Source organism: Canis lupus, chromosome 9 (genome assembly GCF_011100685.1).
Source record: "Canis lupus familiaris isolate Mischka breed German Shepherd chromosome 9, alternate assembly UU_Cfam_GSD_1.0, whole genome shotgun sequence".
NCBI classification, from domain to species: Eukaryota; Metazoa; Chordata; class Mammalia; order Carnivora; family Canidae; genus Canis; species Canis lupus.
This window is the reverse complement of record NC_049230.1, coordinates 5,373,111-5,388,578: the sequence shown is the minus strand read 5'-3', so window position 1 is coordinate 5,388,578 and position 15,468 is coordinate 5,373,111. Positions and strand designations below refer to the sequence as shown.

Sequence of the window (15,468 nt, the reverse complement as noted above, 5' to 3'; positions counted from 1 at the left end):
CTTCATGTCCTCCCACAAATCTGCTGCTGTTTCTGCAGGATGAGCACCAGCTGCAGGTGCTAGAAGCCCATCCTGGGCCCCCCTGCCCTAGGTGCTCTGTATTTAATCCATCACTGCCTCCCATTTGTCTGCCTGTGGTCAGAAAACCCAGGCTTCACTCCCGAGTCCTGACCAACTGGCTGCGTGCTCCTGGGTAGGCCCCCTCACTGGGAGCCTTGGTTCTCCCACCCATCCAGTGGGAGCATAGTGCTATCCTCACAGGACTGCTGTGAGGACAAAAGGAGGAGACAGCAGGCGCTGACTTGTCAGATGTGCTCAAAGACCAGCCCCCGTTCTTTGTTCAGGCCACCCTCATCTCTCCCCGGGGTCTCCCCTCAAGAGCCCTCCTGGGCCAGACCGGCTCATCCAATCCCTTCGTTTCAGTGCAGCGCAAAGCTCCCCGTGAGTCAGAGGCTCCGGGTGAAGACCTAACTCCATGGGGTCCACGACCCTCCCCGCATGGCCCGCCTTCACAGGCACCCCTCCCCCCCAGCCTGGTGAGGTGGACTTGCTTCGCAGGGGCCTCCCAGTCTATCCAGCTGCCACAGTGTGAGTGAACCAGGAACCCCTGGCCGCCTCCGGGGCAGGCCTGGCCCCTCAGGACTCATGCAGGGCAGACGCAGCAGACTGAGTGCACAGGGGGCCCGAGGCTCACCCTGCTTGTGTTTGAGGGGGTTGCTCTCAAACATCTGAGGTCAGCCTCACACTAGGGCCAGCCCAAGACCCTCCAGTGGTCCGAATGCTAGGATTAAGTAGGTATAAACTGCTTCTTCCCATAAGTGTCCTGGTGTGATAATCTGGCCTAAGGCTCTAATAGCGGTCTGTGGAGGTGCGCCCCTGGGGGAGACAGGTGAGCAAAGCAGAAAACTCGTAGGTATCTCTCACACCCAGATGGAATTTGGAGATCTCTCTCCCCTGGAGTCTGGGACATGGGTCAAAAGTGCTTTCTCCTCTAAGGGCGGCACTCCTGAGTGTGGCAGGATGAACAGAAGGCAAGACTGCCCTCTAGGTCAGGAACCCCCAAAATGCAAAGAGTTGTTCGTTCACTTATAGAATTTGGTAGATCTCATACCTAGTCCTCAATGTTTATGGGGCAGGACTCCGGAACGGCGGCTGTTTGATGGGAGAGACCAAAAGCAAACGGTGAACAAGAGAGAAGACACACACGCACGCACACAATACAATCCACGCCGCCGCCAACCAGCGCGCCACGAGACGCCGAACCAACAGGCTGTCCCGACTCTGAATTCACACGAGTCCTTGCTACCAACTCCACCACTCTAGAATCCTTAGCCAGGGCCAAAAACCGTTCCTTCTGGAAGAGCCTTAAGACTCAGAGCTGAAGCATGTGTTGTCCCTGGCGTCTTGATTTCCCTGGGTGGCAAGGGGAGGTTGAGCAGCAATAATGAGGTACCCCTCCCCCTGCAAGGAATCTGATGGGCCCTCAGCAAAACCCTGCTGCTGCCCTCCACTGGCTGCAGAGGTGGGCCAGCATGGTGACAGGGCTTCCTGAGCAAGTGCTGCCACTCTGTCCCCTCCAGCCAGACACCGGAGCTTGAGCGTGGCAGTTCAAAATCCTTTGTGGAGATAGATCAAGGTGACTTCCCTTCAATTCCCATCTAGACGAGGAGAAAAGGGAGAGCAGAGAGACCTCTAGAGGTAGATTTGGGGAGCATATTTAGGGGAATTCCACACACCCTTTTCCTGCCTCTACACCAAGCCACAGATTAGATGTAAATGCTCTAATGGTTTGATTGTCTCAGAGAGTTTCCAGTGGAAAGAGAAACCTAATTCAGATTTTCCCTTTGTGTCTATGAAGTGCAAACTTTCCTAGCGGCATCTCCGTCTTGGGTTATGGGGCTTGAAGAGAGGAGTGAACTGAATTTCAGGTTTCTGTAGGCATTGCTAGGTTTCATTGGGTATGTCCACTCCTACAGTGTGGTCATTCTTTTTTTTTTTTTTTTTTTTTTTTTTTTCAGTGTGGTCATTCAAAAACATATTTCTATTTCCACCAACAAACCGAAATGATTTTTGCTTTTCTTCCATCACATACATACGCTACCCACAACCTGTTCACAGACTTATCACTGGTTCCCTGGCCACTATGCTGCCACCTATGTCCTATTCCACCCAGTTCCTTAGAACCATATCTACTTAGCCTGGCCTCACAATTCTAACCTGCTCATCTCGTGTACCTGTCAACTTAGACTTCCTCCCCTTGAGACCTTTTAGAACAATCTCAGAACATGCTACCCCCTTGGTCTTGGGGCCTAAGAAGGCTCAGAAGCTTCTTAGGGGAAAAGAGGCTAGCTAGCAGGACACAGGTGCCCTCTCAGTGACACTCCCACGAGTGTGATGAGAGTGGTGAGGATGGGGACCCGCATGGTCTTCCGTCATCAGCTGGGTCTCCTGGCAGAGCACGAGTGAGCACCGGAAGGGCGGCATGTGCCACAAGGGAGAGTGTGGGATGCCCCCCTCGGCTCTGCTTCTCCTCAGCCCTCCATGAAGGGAGTGGCACCACTTGGAGAGGGAAACAGACTCAAGCAGAGACCAAGTGCCTGAGAAGCTGTCCTGATGGGTGCAGAACATGGAGCCGAGCCAGCCTGCAGGTGTCTCAGTCACAGGATGGAGGTTTGAACTTACAGCTGAGTGTGAGGAGGCCTATTTATTCCACAGGACCTGCCAGAGTGGATACTCCTGTTATTAACCCAACAGATGCTTCCAGAGAGTTCTCCATCCCATTGCTACCAGTGTGATGTTAACAGCGGAACCAGAGAAACATTTTACCAAGAAAGCAGACGCGCTTTCCATCTCCTGTAAGAGCCCTGTGACCTCTGGGGAGGGTCCGAGGGGACATCTCAAGTGCTTATACCTGAGTCGCTCTCCCAACAGGGGTCATAGGCATTTGGTTGCACCACTAGCCTGAACTGTGAACCTAGTTTCATCTCAGCCTGCTGGCTCTTGAGAGCACCATAAGGAACCCCAGGGGTTCTTTCCTCATCCCAAGCAATCCCATAAGTGGAATAAATATTAACAAGCAGGTTGGCTGGAAGGAGTCAGGAGGAGGAGGAAGCAGAAGAAACAAGCTCAATTTCCACCAGCATGGTTGGCTAAAACAGTTCCCAGCAGCTCCCTCTGCCGAAAAATGAGGGTGGGCGGGGGAGCCCCTCAAGGGAGGTGGGAGCCTAGCAAAAGGATGGTTGCTATAGAGCGGCCACAGACACAGGGCAGAGAGGACAGAGATGTCATCTTTCCCAACTAGTGACACGGGATGCTGATGTAAATCCTTCTCATAATGCTTGCCACAGAAGCATCCCCATTTTTTGTGGAGCAGGGATTAATATATTTTCGCAAATATTTTTTCTCAGAAAATCTATTGAATACAGGCCCTTGCCAGTTAGGACTGGAATCATAAGCAGGAGCCTCTGGGATGTGCGCACGCCCAGCAAGCTTGGTGTCGGGCATAGCATGGCCGGGGGTGGGGGGGGGCACAGTGCTGGCGCGGTGAACATAAACTTCCATACGGAGTCTACATAACATAAATGAGCTTCAAAAGAAACAAACCAGACAGACAGATTTACATGTGGCAAAAAGACGTGAAAAACAAATGGACAGACGGACGCGAGGTGAGGAGTGGGAAGGCAGGAAGTGAAGTGTGCCCGGGCCCCACAGCTCCAGTCCAGGCCTGACTGGGTCCACGCTCCCTCCTCCACCCGCAGGCGGGAGAAGCAGGAGGACTGACATGGCATCTTTTGGCCTCACTGAACGTGAAGCGTCCTGGGCAGTATCTTCAGGACACACTAAATAGAAAACAACTGGAGAGAGGCCTTTGAAAGGCTGGAGAAAGCATCTTCTAGGAATTATGGCTTCCTTGCCACCAGCCTGTGCGGGGCCACGCAGGCGTGTGAGGCCCAGTGTCTCTCACAGGCTGACGGAGAGCGGCCACCACACGAGGCTGTGCCGCTCCAATGCCTCTAGCCGCTTCGCTGAGCGAGTAAAGCACTGGACCCATGATGTGACATGGCTGTTCTGAAGTTCAAATAAGTCTTCATCTCAGGGGATGTTGGAGAGATTACAAACACCACAGTGTGGATGACAATCTCTGCTGTGAAACCAGGAGGGCGGTTTTGACCTGGTCCACCTGGGCAAGACTTGGCTTCAGGGAAGCTGTTTGCAGAGCCCTTGAATGACCATGTGCAGTAGCAGGAAGTGAGTGCTCACAGTGTGATTAACACAGTTCCTGCGTTCAGGTTCAGCTTAGTATCAGGAGGAGCAAGGGGCATAGTGATAGTCCTGACTAAATTTAAAGTTAGGGCTCCAGGGAGCATAGTCACCCTTGTACTCCTGACCTCTCCTTTGGGATCCAAGTCTAAAAAATACAATGAGACTCGTAACCCAAAGCTCACTGCCTCACAGAGCCATGTGCTAATCTAAACCGTGTAGGCTTTCAAATTCCTCCCTGCTCCTAACTAAACAAATTCCTTCCGAGGAGCTACACATCCCCTTTTTAAGGACTCAGGCTATCTTCCCAAGACCTTCTTGAAGATGGGGTCTGCCTCAAACGTCCTGTTGAAAACAAGACCAGGCCACCTGTCATGGGGCCTGCAGGATCGGGGTGGAGGGCGGCGCGAGCAGGCCAATTTGGAAGGAGAGGGCATTTTACTCCTGTCTTCCTGTCCTAATATTCTTGTTCAGAGCAGGGTTCGCTCTCTGCACAAAGTTCAGGGGCTCTCCCGAGGCCTCCTCACTTCCTTCTAGCATCTGGCTTCCAGCGTCCTAGCACAGCCCATGCCTTCTTGCAGGAAGGGCAGGGCAGGAGATGAGTGTCCCAGGGTGAGAGCAGGGGTGCGAGCAGGGGAGCATCTCCCACCAAATTCATGTTCAGCAGCTGCCACTCACCCGGTAAGCAGACCTCAGGGCACAGCTTATTGTCCAGTGCTTTCACGCTGGCGATGCCAAAGTCATTGTTATTGTCACACTCCATACCTAGAAATGCGCATGTCCTCTGGCCTGTAACGGAGTTAACGCAGTTAGAGAGGGGCTGGCTATATTTTTCTCTACTTTGCTGTCCTTAAAAAAAAAAATCTTAAGGATGGAGACAAAAAAATCAAATCATATGTTAAAGAAAAGACAGTAATTAAGTGGGTAAAGAGTGGACAATAAAGGAATCGAACTGAATCAAACTGTGTGGGCCTGTCTGTGTTCTTGCCCTGTGCTGCCCTGTCTCTTGAACTGGCCCCTTCCCAGCTGGTGTGGGGACCACCAGGGAGGGTGTGGGCCCAACAGGGAGCCGCATGGTGCATGGGGCGCGGCTGGGGGATGTGAGAGAGAGCTGCCACTGAGGCTGCCTCTGCTCCTGCCTGGGTCTGCCAGGGCACATTGGGTGTTTATGACCACGAGGCTCTGTAAAATGATAGATACATAAAACAAAAACTAAAGGTCTCAGGTTCCATAATTTTGCATATTATTCAGGATCACCACGTTCACAAAATTATGTGTTATTTTCCTATGAAACTTAGTTTGTTACTTCAAGTATGTTTTAAGGGTCTGAGCAGAAACCTACAGACATGGAAGGGGAAGGGGAAGGTTTCAGATGTTATTTTTTTCTAGCTTCCCCCACACCTCTGGTTTTCTCTTGATGAAAGGGAGAGGAAAAAACATAAATCCATCGTGAGGGCTATGGAATGTCAGGCAGAAACTGCCCGCCACCCTGCATTTTTCAGAAGCAAACATTCTATGGGGGGGGAAGCAATCACAGAGGGTGACTTGGGAACCCCGAGCACTGAAGGCATCAACCGAGTCAATGAAGCACCCGGCCCTGTCTTGGGCTGGCGTGCAAGTGTGGCAGAGACACAGCCTTGGTGGCCAGGCCTTCCTTCAGGGCTACTGGGTCAGGTGAGAGTGGTCAGGCCAGCATGCACACCCCTGAACTCCCCAAGCAACGGCCAGCGCTAAAGCAGAAGCAACTAGGATGACATCTTCATCCAGGCTGGGGTCCAGGTCTGCTTTGGAGGTGTCCTTCTACGAGAGGCACCTCAGAGCAGCACAGGGCAGAGATGCTGGCTCCTGGAGCACGTGGTGTTTCATTCCCAGGGGGGCTCTCCCAGCCCCAACTCCACTTCCCTCCTTCCTTGCTCTGTAGATCATCCCTTCTGTCCCAGCCTTCCTGGAGACAAAACATTTCCATCTGAAGATATAACGGAGGCCTGAGTTACAGCAAAGAAAGTCATTACAATAGCCTACCAACATCTGTCTATGCTGAGCGGCTGATGTCTCTTTCTTGCACCTTCTCTGTGGCCGCTGGCCCCTGTGGTCCCTCTGCTACTGAAACATCAGCTGCCATCTTTGCTCAAGCAAAACCAAACCAATGCCTAACAGTCCTTTCTCCCAAGTGGAGAAAATTGTTTTTGCTGCTGCTGCTGCTGCTAAACATCAAAGCTGCCAAGAGCAGCTCTGAGGGATTCAGTTGAAAAGCAGAAGCGGGAAGGAAGGTGATGGGGGTTGCCCAAGAAACTTCAGAACCTAGTCCACGCAAATACAGAGTTCCCTGTGTGCCTTCTGCAGCAGCTTCATCATACATCCTTGGCGCTGAGGCCTTGAGAGAGCCAGGAAGACCCACTGTGGTCCTCAGATACCCTGCCTGCTCTGATAGTCCATCAAGAAGACAATCTTTCCCCAACAGCCACACAACTGAGTAGTGCCACCAAGTCATAACTGGTACCCCTTTCTCTACCCATTAAAGAATACCCAGGAAAGAAATCTAATAAGAGGGAGCAAAGGACCAGGTCTTTTACCATCTTCTTGTGTGGGTGATCCATCCTCTTCCTCTATAACATCATTTCCCTAGGACAGAAGGAAGGTGCTATGAGTTATAAAAACAGTAAAATGAATATATTGATCAGTTAAAGACAGAAGTAACTGGGCTAATGGTATCTCACGCTGGGGCCTTCGTCAATAGTATACATTGTCCATTGTGTTTGAGAAGCCTAGGAGGCCTGGAAGATACAGATTTTGCTTGGGGAGGCATGGTCTGCCCATAGGGACCAGGTCTGAGGCCTGTTACAGACGTACCCAGGGAATTTCAGGAATAGCTTTGGCAAGAGTTTATCTCATACTGTTTCTTGAAGGTGGAAATAAATGTCAAATGAAAAAGCAGCTAGTATGATCATAAAACTTCCAGAAATTCCTTAGCATCCCAAACTCTCTCCAGATACTCCCATGAGAGCATCATGCTCAAGAAAAAGTTCTAGTGGGGCAGCCTGGGTGGCTCAGCGGTTTAGCACCGACTTTGGCCCAGGGCCTGATCCTGAAGTCCCGGGATCAAGTCCCACATCAGGCTCCCTGCATGGAGTCTGCTTCTCCCTCTGCCTGTGTCTCTGCCTCTCTCTCTGTGTCTCTCATGAATAAATAAATAAAATCTTAAAAAAAAAAAAAGAAAAAAGAAAGAAAGAAAGAAAAGAAAAAGTTCTAGTGCCCTCCTTGTGACCTGAGCATTTCATGCATTTCCTGAACATCTCCACCAGGGCATCCTCATGCTGACTTGTAATCCTGCCATGGAGCTCCTGGATGAGTATATAGTTTATTTATTTTTTTAGTAATCTCTATATCCAACGTGGGGCCTGAACTGACAACCCTGAGATTAAGAGTTGTATGCTCTTCTGACTGAGCCAGCCAGGTGCCCCTGGATGAGTATATATAGTCAGGGGGATGCGGAGACCAAAACCAAGTCACTGGGGTCTTTATGTCTTCCAGTGCCAGGAGGTGCCTGTGACGCAGTCCTTCTGGGTAAATGCGAAGTGAACGAAGGATGATCACATTCTCAAGTCTAGGGTCTGGATGGGAAGAGCTCCCTCTAGGACTCACTCCACACCTTTTACGCAGTGACCAATACGATGGGCTAAGGGACCATCCACCAACCAGAGTGCATGGCTACTCTTCCCTCTATACCACAGCCCGCCCCTAACTGAGCCAAGCACACCACCTTGGAAGGCTTCTTCCAGAACAGACCCCAGCCTACTGCGTCCCCCGCCAGTGCCAACAGCCCCTCTGATGGGAGGGAGCCCTGCGCCCGCCGTTGGTGGTACCTCTGCATCCTGCTCTTCAGCGGCGAGGCCAACGAAGTTGCTGTCTGGAGATGCTGCTGGTGTCACCTGCCGAAGAGCAACAGAAATCAAGGCACAGACATCACTGCTCTCCTACCCAGCCCACAGGGCAGCAAATCCAAACCAAGTCCTTGGGACAGAAGTGGCACCAAACAGGAGTCAGACGTGAGGGAGTCTTTGATTCAATGGCCCTACCTTGTTTTCCAGGGCATTTCTGGGCACAGCAGGGGACTTGGCAGTATCCCCGGCAGACCTTAGGTTGAGCTACTTTGGATGCATGTGCAGCGCACAAAGCAGCAAAGACAATCACTGTGCTCCTCCCTTACCTCTGCTTCTTCTGAGGGGGCCCTGCTGGCGGCCTGGGGTGAAGGGAGGGCCTCTCCCTCTTCTTCAGTGCCAGGGGCGATGTAGGAGCCAGACATGGAGGAGACTGTGTCGGTGCTGATCTGGGAGTGCTGGCTCTGGGAGGACACCATGGACATGACTGACTGGGCCAGGCTGCTGCTGGCAGGGTCTGTGGAGTCAGGGGCAGAAGGAAGGAGCCGGGAGGTCAGGTATGGCTTCTCTGAGCTGACCGAGGAGCAGAGCAACCTCCCCGTGCTCACGCAGTAAGGACCAGAGTGGCCTCACCACAGCCTCACCAATAAGGTCTAGGTTTAAATTTTTCCAAGGTTCTGCTCCTTTACATTTTAGGGCTCAGAACTCAATCCAGGGAGCAAGAATCTGCTTGTCCCTGACCCAGCATTGAAGGAACCCATGGTGGCAGGGCCGGGGTGGGGGGGTGAGATGAGCCCTCCCCCCAGCTGTCAGCAGGACCCCCTGGCCTCTGAGAGGGGCCTGGTTTTCATGCAGCTTCGGTATTGACCTGCTGGTCCCAAGTCTGCCCACAGGAGCTATCAGGAGTGCCGCGGACTAGGCTGAGCAGAAGAACCTGCAATGGTTCCTGCTCCCTCATGTACCTTCTGGGGAGGAAATTGTGGAAGAGAGAGGCGTCCCTGTGCAAGACGACTGGTCAATAGCTCCCGAGGATGACAGGGTAAGATTTTCACTTTCTGGGGTTACATCACATTCCTGGAGGGAAGCAGAGGAAGGTGTAAGGGCAGGGGACTGGGTAAGGAGGAGGCGGAGGACACTGGGAGGGCCCTGGGCCCCATTGTCAGGAGGTTGCGTGCAGAGCAGGGACGGTTTCTCTTTTGTCTTCCCTCCTCTGCAGCCCTGGCCCGGAATGGCTGCCTCCCAGGGGAGGTGAAAACTTCAGTCAGCACATCCTGCCTGAGGCTCAGCATCTGCTAGGGCCACACAAAGACTGCAGCTCAGGTGACACAGGTCACCCAGCAGCTGTGACACGGGAACCACCCCGGGTTTCCCAGGATTATAAACCACTTTCCTTCTGAAGAACACAAAACCAGCAGAGGCCTCACTGCCTGCAAGGCGTCTCTAACTTGGATATCGGGTTAGTCCCAGCTCTATGGACCTCACACAAACACTACCTTTGCCTCATGACCCACTCCTGACACCCAGCTATCGGCCACCTGGGCCAGTATCCTCACCTCTCCCAGGCAGATGGGGATTCTGTCCCCATACCCTTTTCTCCATGAGTTTTTTTTTTTTTAAGTAGGTTCCACACCCAACATGGGGCTCGAACTCATGACCCTGAGATCAAGCGTCACAAGCTCCACCAACTGAGCTGACGAGGCGCCCCAGAGAGTTCAGGCACTCCCACCTGCCTGGGCCAGCGGAGCCATCCTGAGGCCTCAGATGCTCTCTGGGGGACCATGCTGCAACCGTGTCATATGGGCCTTTGTGGGCAACACTCTTGCATACCACTGGTCTGCTCAGAGCCCCAGCTTCTGCTCTGTGCCTTTGCACGGACTGCTTCACCACCTGGAATGCTTCTCTCACTTTTTTCTACAAGTCTAAAAAAAGCCAAGATCCAGCTCAAATGCTACTCCTCCACCACACTTCCCTGGTTTTCACTACATAACATAATCTCTCATGTCTCTGCCACAGCACCGTACTGTCCTTTTGTGGGGGCAGTTCTCTACAGTTAATATTCATTCATTCTCTATAGCTAAGATTCATTCATTCAGGGATGCCTGGGTGGCTCAGTTGGTTAGGCATCCACGCTTGGTTTCGGCTCAGGTCATGACCTCATGGGTCATGGAATCAGGTGCTGCATTAGGCTCTATGCTCTCCAGGGAGCCTGCCTGAGATTCTTTCCCTCTGCTCCTCCCCCCATTTGAGCACTCTCGCTCTCTCTCACACAAATAAATAAATAAATCTTAAAAGTAAAAAAAGAATCATTCATTCATCCAACAAATACATACTGAACAACAACTGTGTGCTAGACATAGTGCTGTTAGTTGTATGTATGTCTGGTCCTCAGCTAGACCCCGAGCTCCCAAGGTCAGGGACCACTTTATCATCTTTGCCTTTTCCAATCTACCTGGCTAACTGCCATACAGAGACAGTTCTGCCACTGTTCTCGGCGTACAGAACAGTGCCTGGCACATAACATAGGCTCAATATATTGTTGAAAGGATGAATGGAATGAAGCTTTGGCTCCTGTCTCAAAGAATGTTCCATAGTACCTGAGGAGCGAATGAAAGCAGATGGACCTGGAGAGGCTGGCGAGACAAAAGTACCCGCCATCCAACGTCCGAGAAATGGAGACTGAGATTACCTCTTCCAGATGCTGGGCTGATGGCCTCTGAGAGAGCTGGGTGTCTGACTCACTGCAAGAACGCTCATCGTCCTCTTCATGCAACACAGAAGAATTCTGGGAAACAGACCTGCAGAAGTCCAGGGAGAGGAGCATCTGAAGCCAGTATCCCTGTAAAGAACTGAACCGGCCTGCACTCTCATTAGCCTGCTCTCACAGGAGGAAGAGGACCCAGAGGGCTGGGTGGGGGACACCCAGGTCTTCTGAAGGAGGGCGTGTTGAGAAAGAACACTAAGGAGGGAGTGAGCTTTTCTGGGGGTCAGAAAATCGCAGTTTTGCCTTGAACTCCTTCAATACCTTGGGTCTGGACTGGGGGAAAAACCACTGACAGTTTTAGGGTCTCAATATTTTTACCTATAAAACATGCTCCTTAACTCTGCCACAGAAAGCTTTTCAGGACTTGTGCCCAATTGGGTTTCAATGCATAAGAGGTACAGGTACAGAGCACAGGGTTCCTTCAGTTTTTAGACTAAGCGGTGCCCACCACGGGCTTCCCTGATCCCAGGGATGTCCTCTTCCCCACCCCGTCCCCCCACCCAAGAACACCTGCGATTTTCCTGCCTGGATTCTCCGAAGTACCCACATGCCACCTTATCTCCCCCTCCTAAAGGATGGGATAGCCTCCTGCCTGAGGGGTAGCCCCAGGTCTTCAGTGAAACCAAGCTGGGAACAGCCTGGAGGGTCTACACTGCTCCAGTGACCCAGGACGTGAGCCAGTAGCGAGGAGGCGAAAGACAGAAGAAAAGCATATCATCAGGGAACCCAGGGTAAACACTGTTGAACACCAACCACTCACTTAGAGAGACTCTTTTTGAGTTTGATTCCTTGGCTGCTGCAATCAGACAGGCGGTCGAGCGGGGAGAGCGTCCTGACCGGGGGCAGGTGGCCATCGCTGCCATAGGAGGGCAGCATTCCTGAGAGGTGGCCGTCTCCAAGCACGTGGAGTGCAGGGACCGCTGGGGATGGGGTGAGGGGCCCATTGAGAGCTTCCAGAAGAGACACCACTTCATAACCTGGTGGAATGTTCTCTGAGGACTGGGGGAATCAGAGACAGGTTGAAACATTAATTAAGTACTCTTTGTTTTATGGCACGATCATGTTTCCTACTCTAATCTGAAAAAATGTTTTCTTTTACATCTGATCCGGCAAGAAGAGCTTCTGTAAAATAAGCCAAAGGATAATAAAATGTCAAAGAAACACATAGTCCTAGATTCCACTTATAGATGAACTTTTTTTTAGAGATTTATTTATTTATTCATGAGAGACACAGAGAGAGAGAGGCAGAGACAGAGGCAGAGGGAGAAGCAGGCTCCTTGCAGGGGATCCTGGATCATGCCCCGAGCCAGAAGGCAGATGCTCAACCACTGAGCCACCCAGGCATCCCTACAGATAAACTTCTTCCTCGTAATATTTATTTTTCTAACTAAAATGGAAATATGTGTTCATTATAGGAAACTTTCAAAAGACTTAAAGGTAAAAAATATTAAAGGTAGAAAAGGGGGGTAGGGGTGGAAATAATCAATAATCAAAGTAAAACTTTTATTACCATTTTGGTATGTGTTCTTCCAACTTTTTTCCCTGTTCAATTTACACACTTGTACTCTGTAAATAACAATTTTATTTCCTGCTTATGTCAGCAAACTAAGTATTTCCTTTCATACATGTCCCCTTTTCATAGAGTCCATGTTTCCTACTTACTCTACTTGTGCTGGGGATTTAGCTGCATCCAACATTTCCTACTGTAGACCACATTTTGAAGAACATCCTTGTGTATGAATCTTTATTTTTTTTTTTTGAAGATTTAATTGGTTTTACTAAATGATTCGTGAATTGGGCAACATCCATCTAGCAAGTAGACAGATGCTCCCACAAACCTTTTCTTTTTTTTTCAGATTGTCTTCTTGGTATTAAATTCTTAGATCTGGGCAGCCCGGGTGGCTCAGAGGTTTAGCACCACCTTCAGCCCAAGGTTTGATCCTGGAGACCTGGGATGGAGTCCCATGTCAGGCTCCCTACACGGAGTCTGCTTCTCCCTTGGACCCTCTCTCTCTCTCTCTCTCTCTTTCTGTGTCTCTTGTGAATAAATAAATAAAATCTTTAAAAATAAATATAATAAATTCTTAGATCTTAGATTACCAGAGATAAATGTTCTTAAGGCTCTTGATGTATATAACTACTCTGTTTTGTTTCTCCAACAATCCTATAAGTAGTACAAAGAACCTATTTTAACTGCTTCTCTGCCAGCATAGAGTCTCTCTCTTTTTAAGATTTTATTTATTTGAGAGACAGAGTGAGCACCTGTGTATAAGTGAACCAGGGAAGGAGCAGAGCGGGAGGAAGAGAGAGAGAATCTGAAGCAGACACTGTGCTCAGCGCTGAGCTCAATGCAAGGCTCTGTCTCATGACCCCAAGATCTTGATCTGAGCTGAAACCAAGAGGCAATGCTTAACTAACTGCACCACCAGGTACCCTTCATGGAGTCTCCTTTAAAAAGCTTTAGAATCTGAAAGGTGAAAAATGGTATCTCATTTTAATTTGCATATTGTGGGTTTTTAATGTGGTTAACTTAAAAAAAAATTGTTTAACCCGCTAAGCAGCCTCTTCTGAGAATTTTTAAAAGTATCCTTTGTCTATTTTCTGTTTGATTCATAGGAGCCATGGCAAAGAAAGGCAAAGCCTTTCCTCTGATATAAATGTGAAGATATTTTTTCTTTAAATGATTTGTTGTTTGCCTTTTAATTTTAATCTTTATACATCTGAATTTTAAAGTTTTTTATGTGGTAAAATCTACACATTTTTTTAGTAATGTCCCTCTGCTTTTAAGCTTAGAGAATCCTCTCCCATTGAAAGTCAACTAAAGAATCGTCTAGAATTTATTCTGTCTTTAATGTTTGGTTTGCTTTGCTTTAATATAGTTAACTAGTTACTCCATCTGGAATTTATTTGTTAATCTGGTATGGAGTGAGTGCTAAGCTGATTTTTCCTCCCTAAATAGCTAACTAATTATGCTAATACCACATGCAGAATGACGGCCCTCCTCTACTAGTGTGTGGATCTGAAGGCGGAGGCGCTACGACCACAGAGCTTGGAGGCTGCACTGAGCACGATCACTTGCACCAGAACACGGAAGTGAACTATGTCATCCACTTGATTCCCTGTGGCCGGAGCCATGAAACAGGGTAAAGAAAAAGTTACTTACCTTTTCCAGGACTCAGATAAACACAGTACATTGTATTCAAATACAAAATAATCACCCCTTGTTCCTGCTTGGGGGGAGTGCCCACTGAGATGAAGCTGCGAGGGGACTGACTATTCCAGGCGGGGTAAATATTAACTGGATGCCAATGCTGAATTCCCAGGGAGGAAAAGAGGAATTTAATGATCAGTATCCAATTTTCCGTTGTAATGCTGGTTGGTTTTAATACAACATGACCTCAGCCAGCTTACTAAATACTGCAGCGTGCCAAGGTTTAATTACTTGTTGCAAAGTCAGGTAAAGAAGGATGAAAGGTGCAAAAAGCCAGCAAGGAGACCAGAGCGCTTGCTTCCTGGGCAGTCCCGGTGCTCAGCCCAACTTACCGAATGCTCTTCCGAGTCAGACGTCTGGGATGAGATGATGGGGTTAAAGCTGGTGGGAGACAAGGGGCCCAATTTTTTCCTCATGGCCCGGATCTGAAGCAGTGCCCGAAAGGCTAGAAGGAGGAAAAGGGTCATCAGACCACCCTGATGCCAAAGTCAGGGTGAACAAGAGCCCAGGCAGAAACCACAGCCCCCCTCCCGGTGCCAGTCAGCCTGCAGACCCTCCCGTGGGGTCTGGGCCTGAGGCTCTGGGACTCACGCAGTCGGCAGATGGGGCAGTTGTTTGCCTGGTAGCGCAGCGTGTCAGCGCACGTGTTACAGAGGCAGAGGTGGCGACAGGGCAGGATCAAGGTGTCCCGCACATCTGAGAGACACACCACACACTCAGCACTGTTATCGCTTACTTCATCCTCAGCCACCTGTCCCAGGAGACAGAAATGTAGCCAGTGATACAAACACCCCAGCGTCCTCTATTTTCTTTATAAGCAGCTTGCCCCAAGAGCTGAGACAAGTAGGAAGAACAAAATCTGACACTCACTTTGGACTTTACAGTTTAGCAAGTGAATTCGCATACTCGGTTTCCCTCATTCTGGGAGCTGTTTATCTCCAGCTTATCTGTGGGGGCTCAGAGTGTTGGGGCGAAACACAGGGAGATCACACAGGGAAGGGCAGGGGCCAAGTGAGAACCCTACCGGGTAACCGAGTGGCCAGGGCTCTCAGAGAAATTAATCCAAACCTGCCAATGCTTTTCATTTCCAAAGTGATATAAGCATAAGCATCTGGAATGAGGAAGAAAATACCCTCTTCGACCAAACTGATACCAGAGTTTGGCAGGCTAATTCCCTAGATCCTAGCTTTATCGGAGCATTTCTCCCTCTGCCTCCCGGGAAAAGCACATTCAGAATTTTGGATAGAACTTGCCTTAGAATCTTGTGTGTTGTACTTGTTTTCAATTCCATAGATCTCCTGAAGGAGGTAGCTGACGCCATCTACCTGAAGAGCAAACAGCAAAGTTCAAGGGCAGAC

At 50.0% G+C, this 15,468-nt stretch overlaps 1 protein-coding gene across 5 annotated transcripts in view; it reads right to left on the bottom strand.

Annotated features, from left to right (window-relative positions):
- RNF157 (ring finger protein 157) overlaps nucleotides 1–15,468 on the bottom strand; it is a 79,593-nt gene that overhangs the window by 3,495 nt on the left and 60,630 nt on the right. For 2 of the 5 annotated variants that reach the window (XM_038546527.1, XM_038546529.1), the window contains 10 exons: nucleotides 15,364–15,435; nucleotides 14,702–14,861; nucleotides 14,443–14,555; nucleotides 11,660–11,898; nucleotides 10,825–10,933; nucleotides 9,101–9,212; nucleotides 8,468–8,655; nucleotides 8,124–8,189; nucleotides 6,834–6,882; nucleotides 4,939–5,049 (listed from right to left, as the gene is read on the bottom strand). In XM_038546527.1, coding sequence (XP_038402455.1) covers nucleotides 4,939–5,049; nucleotides 6,834–6,882; nucleotides 8,124–8,189; nucleotides 8,468–8,655; nucleotides 9,101–9,212; nucleotides 10,825–10,933; nucleotides 11,660–11,898; nucleotides 14,443–14,555; nucleotides 14,702–14,861; nucleotides 15,364–15,435 — 1,219 coding nt within the window. The other 3 variants (XM_038546528.1, XM_038546531.1, XM_038546530.1) reach the window with 3 other exon arrangements.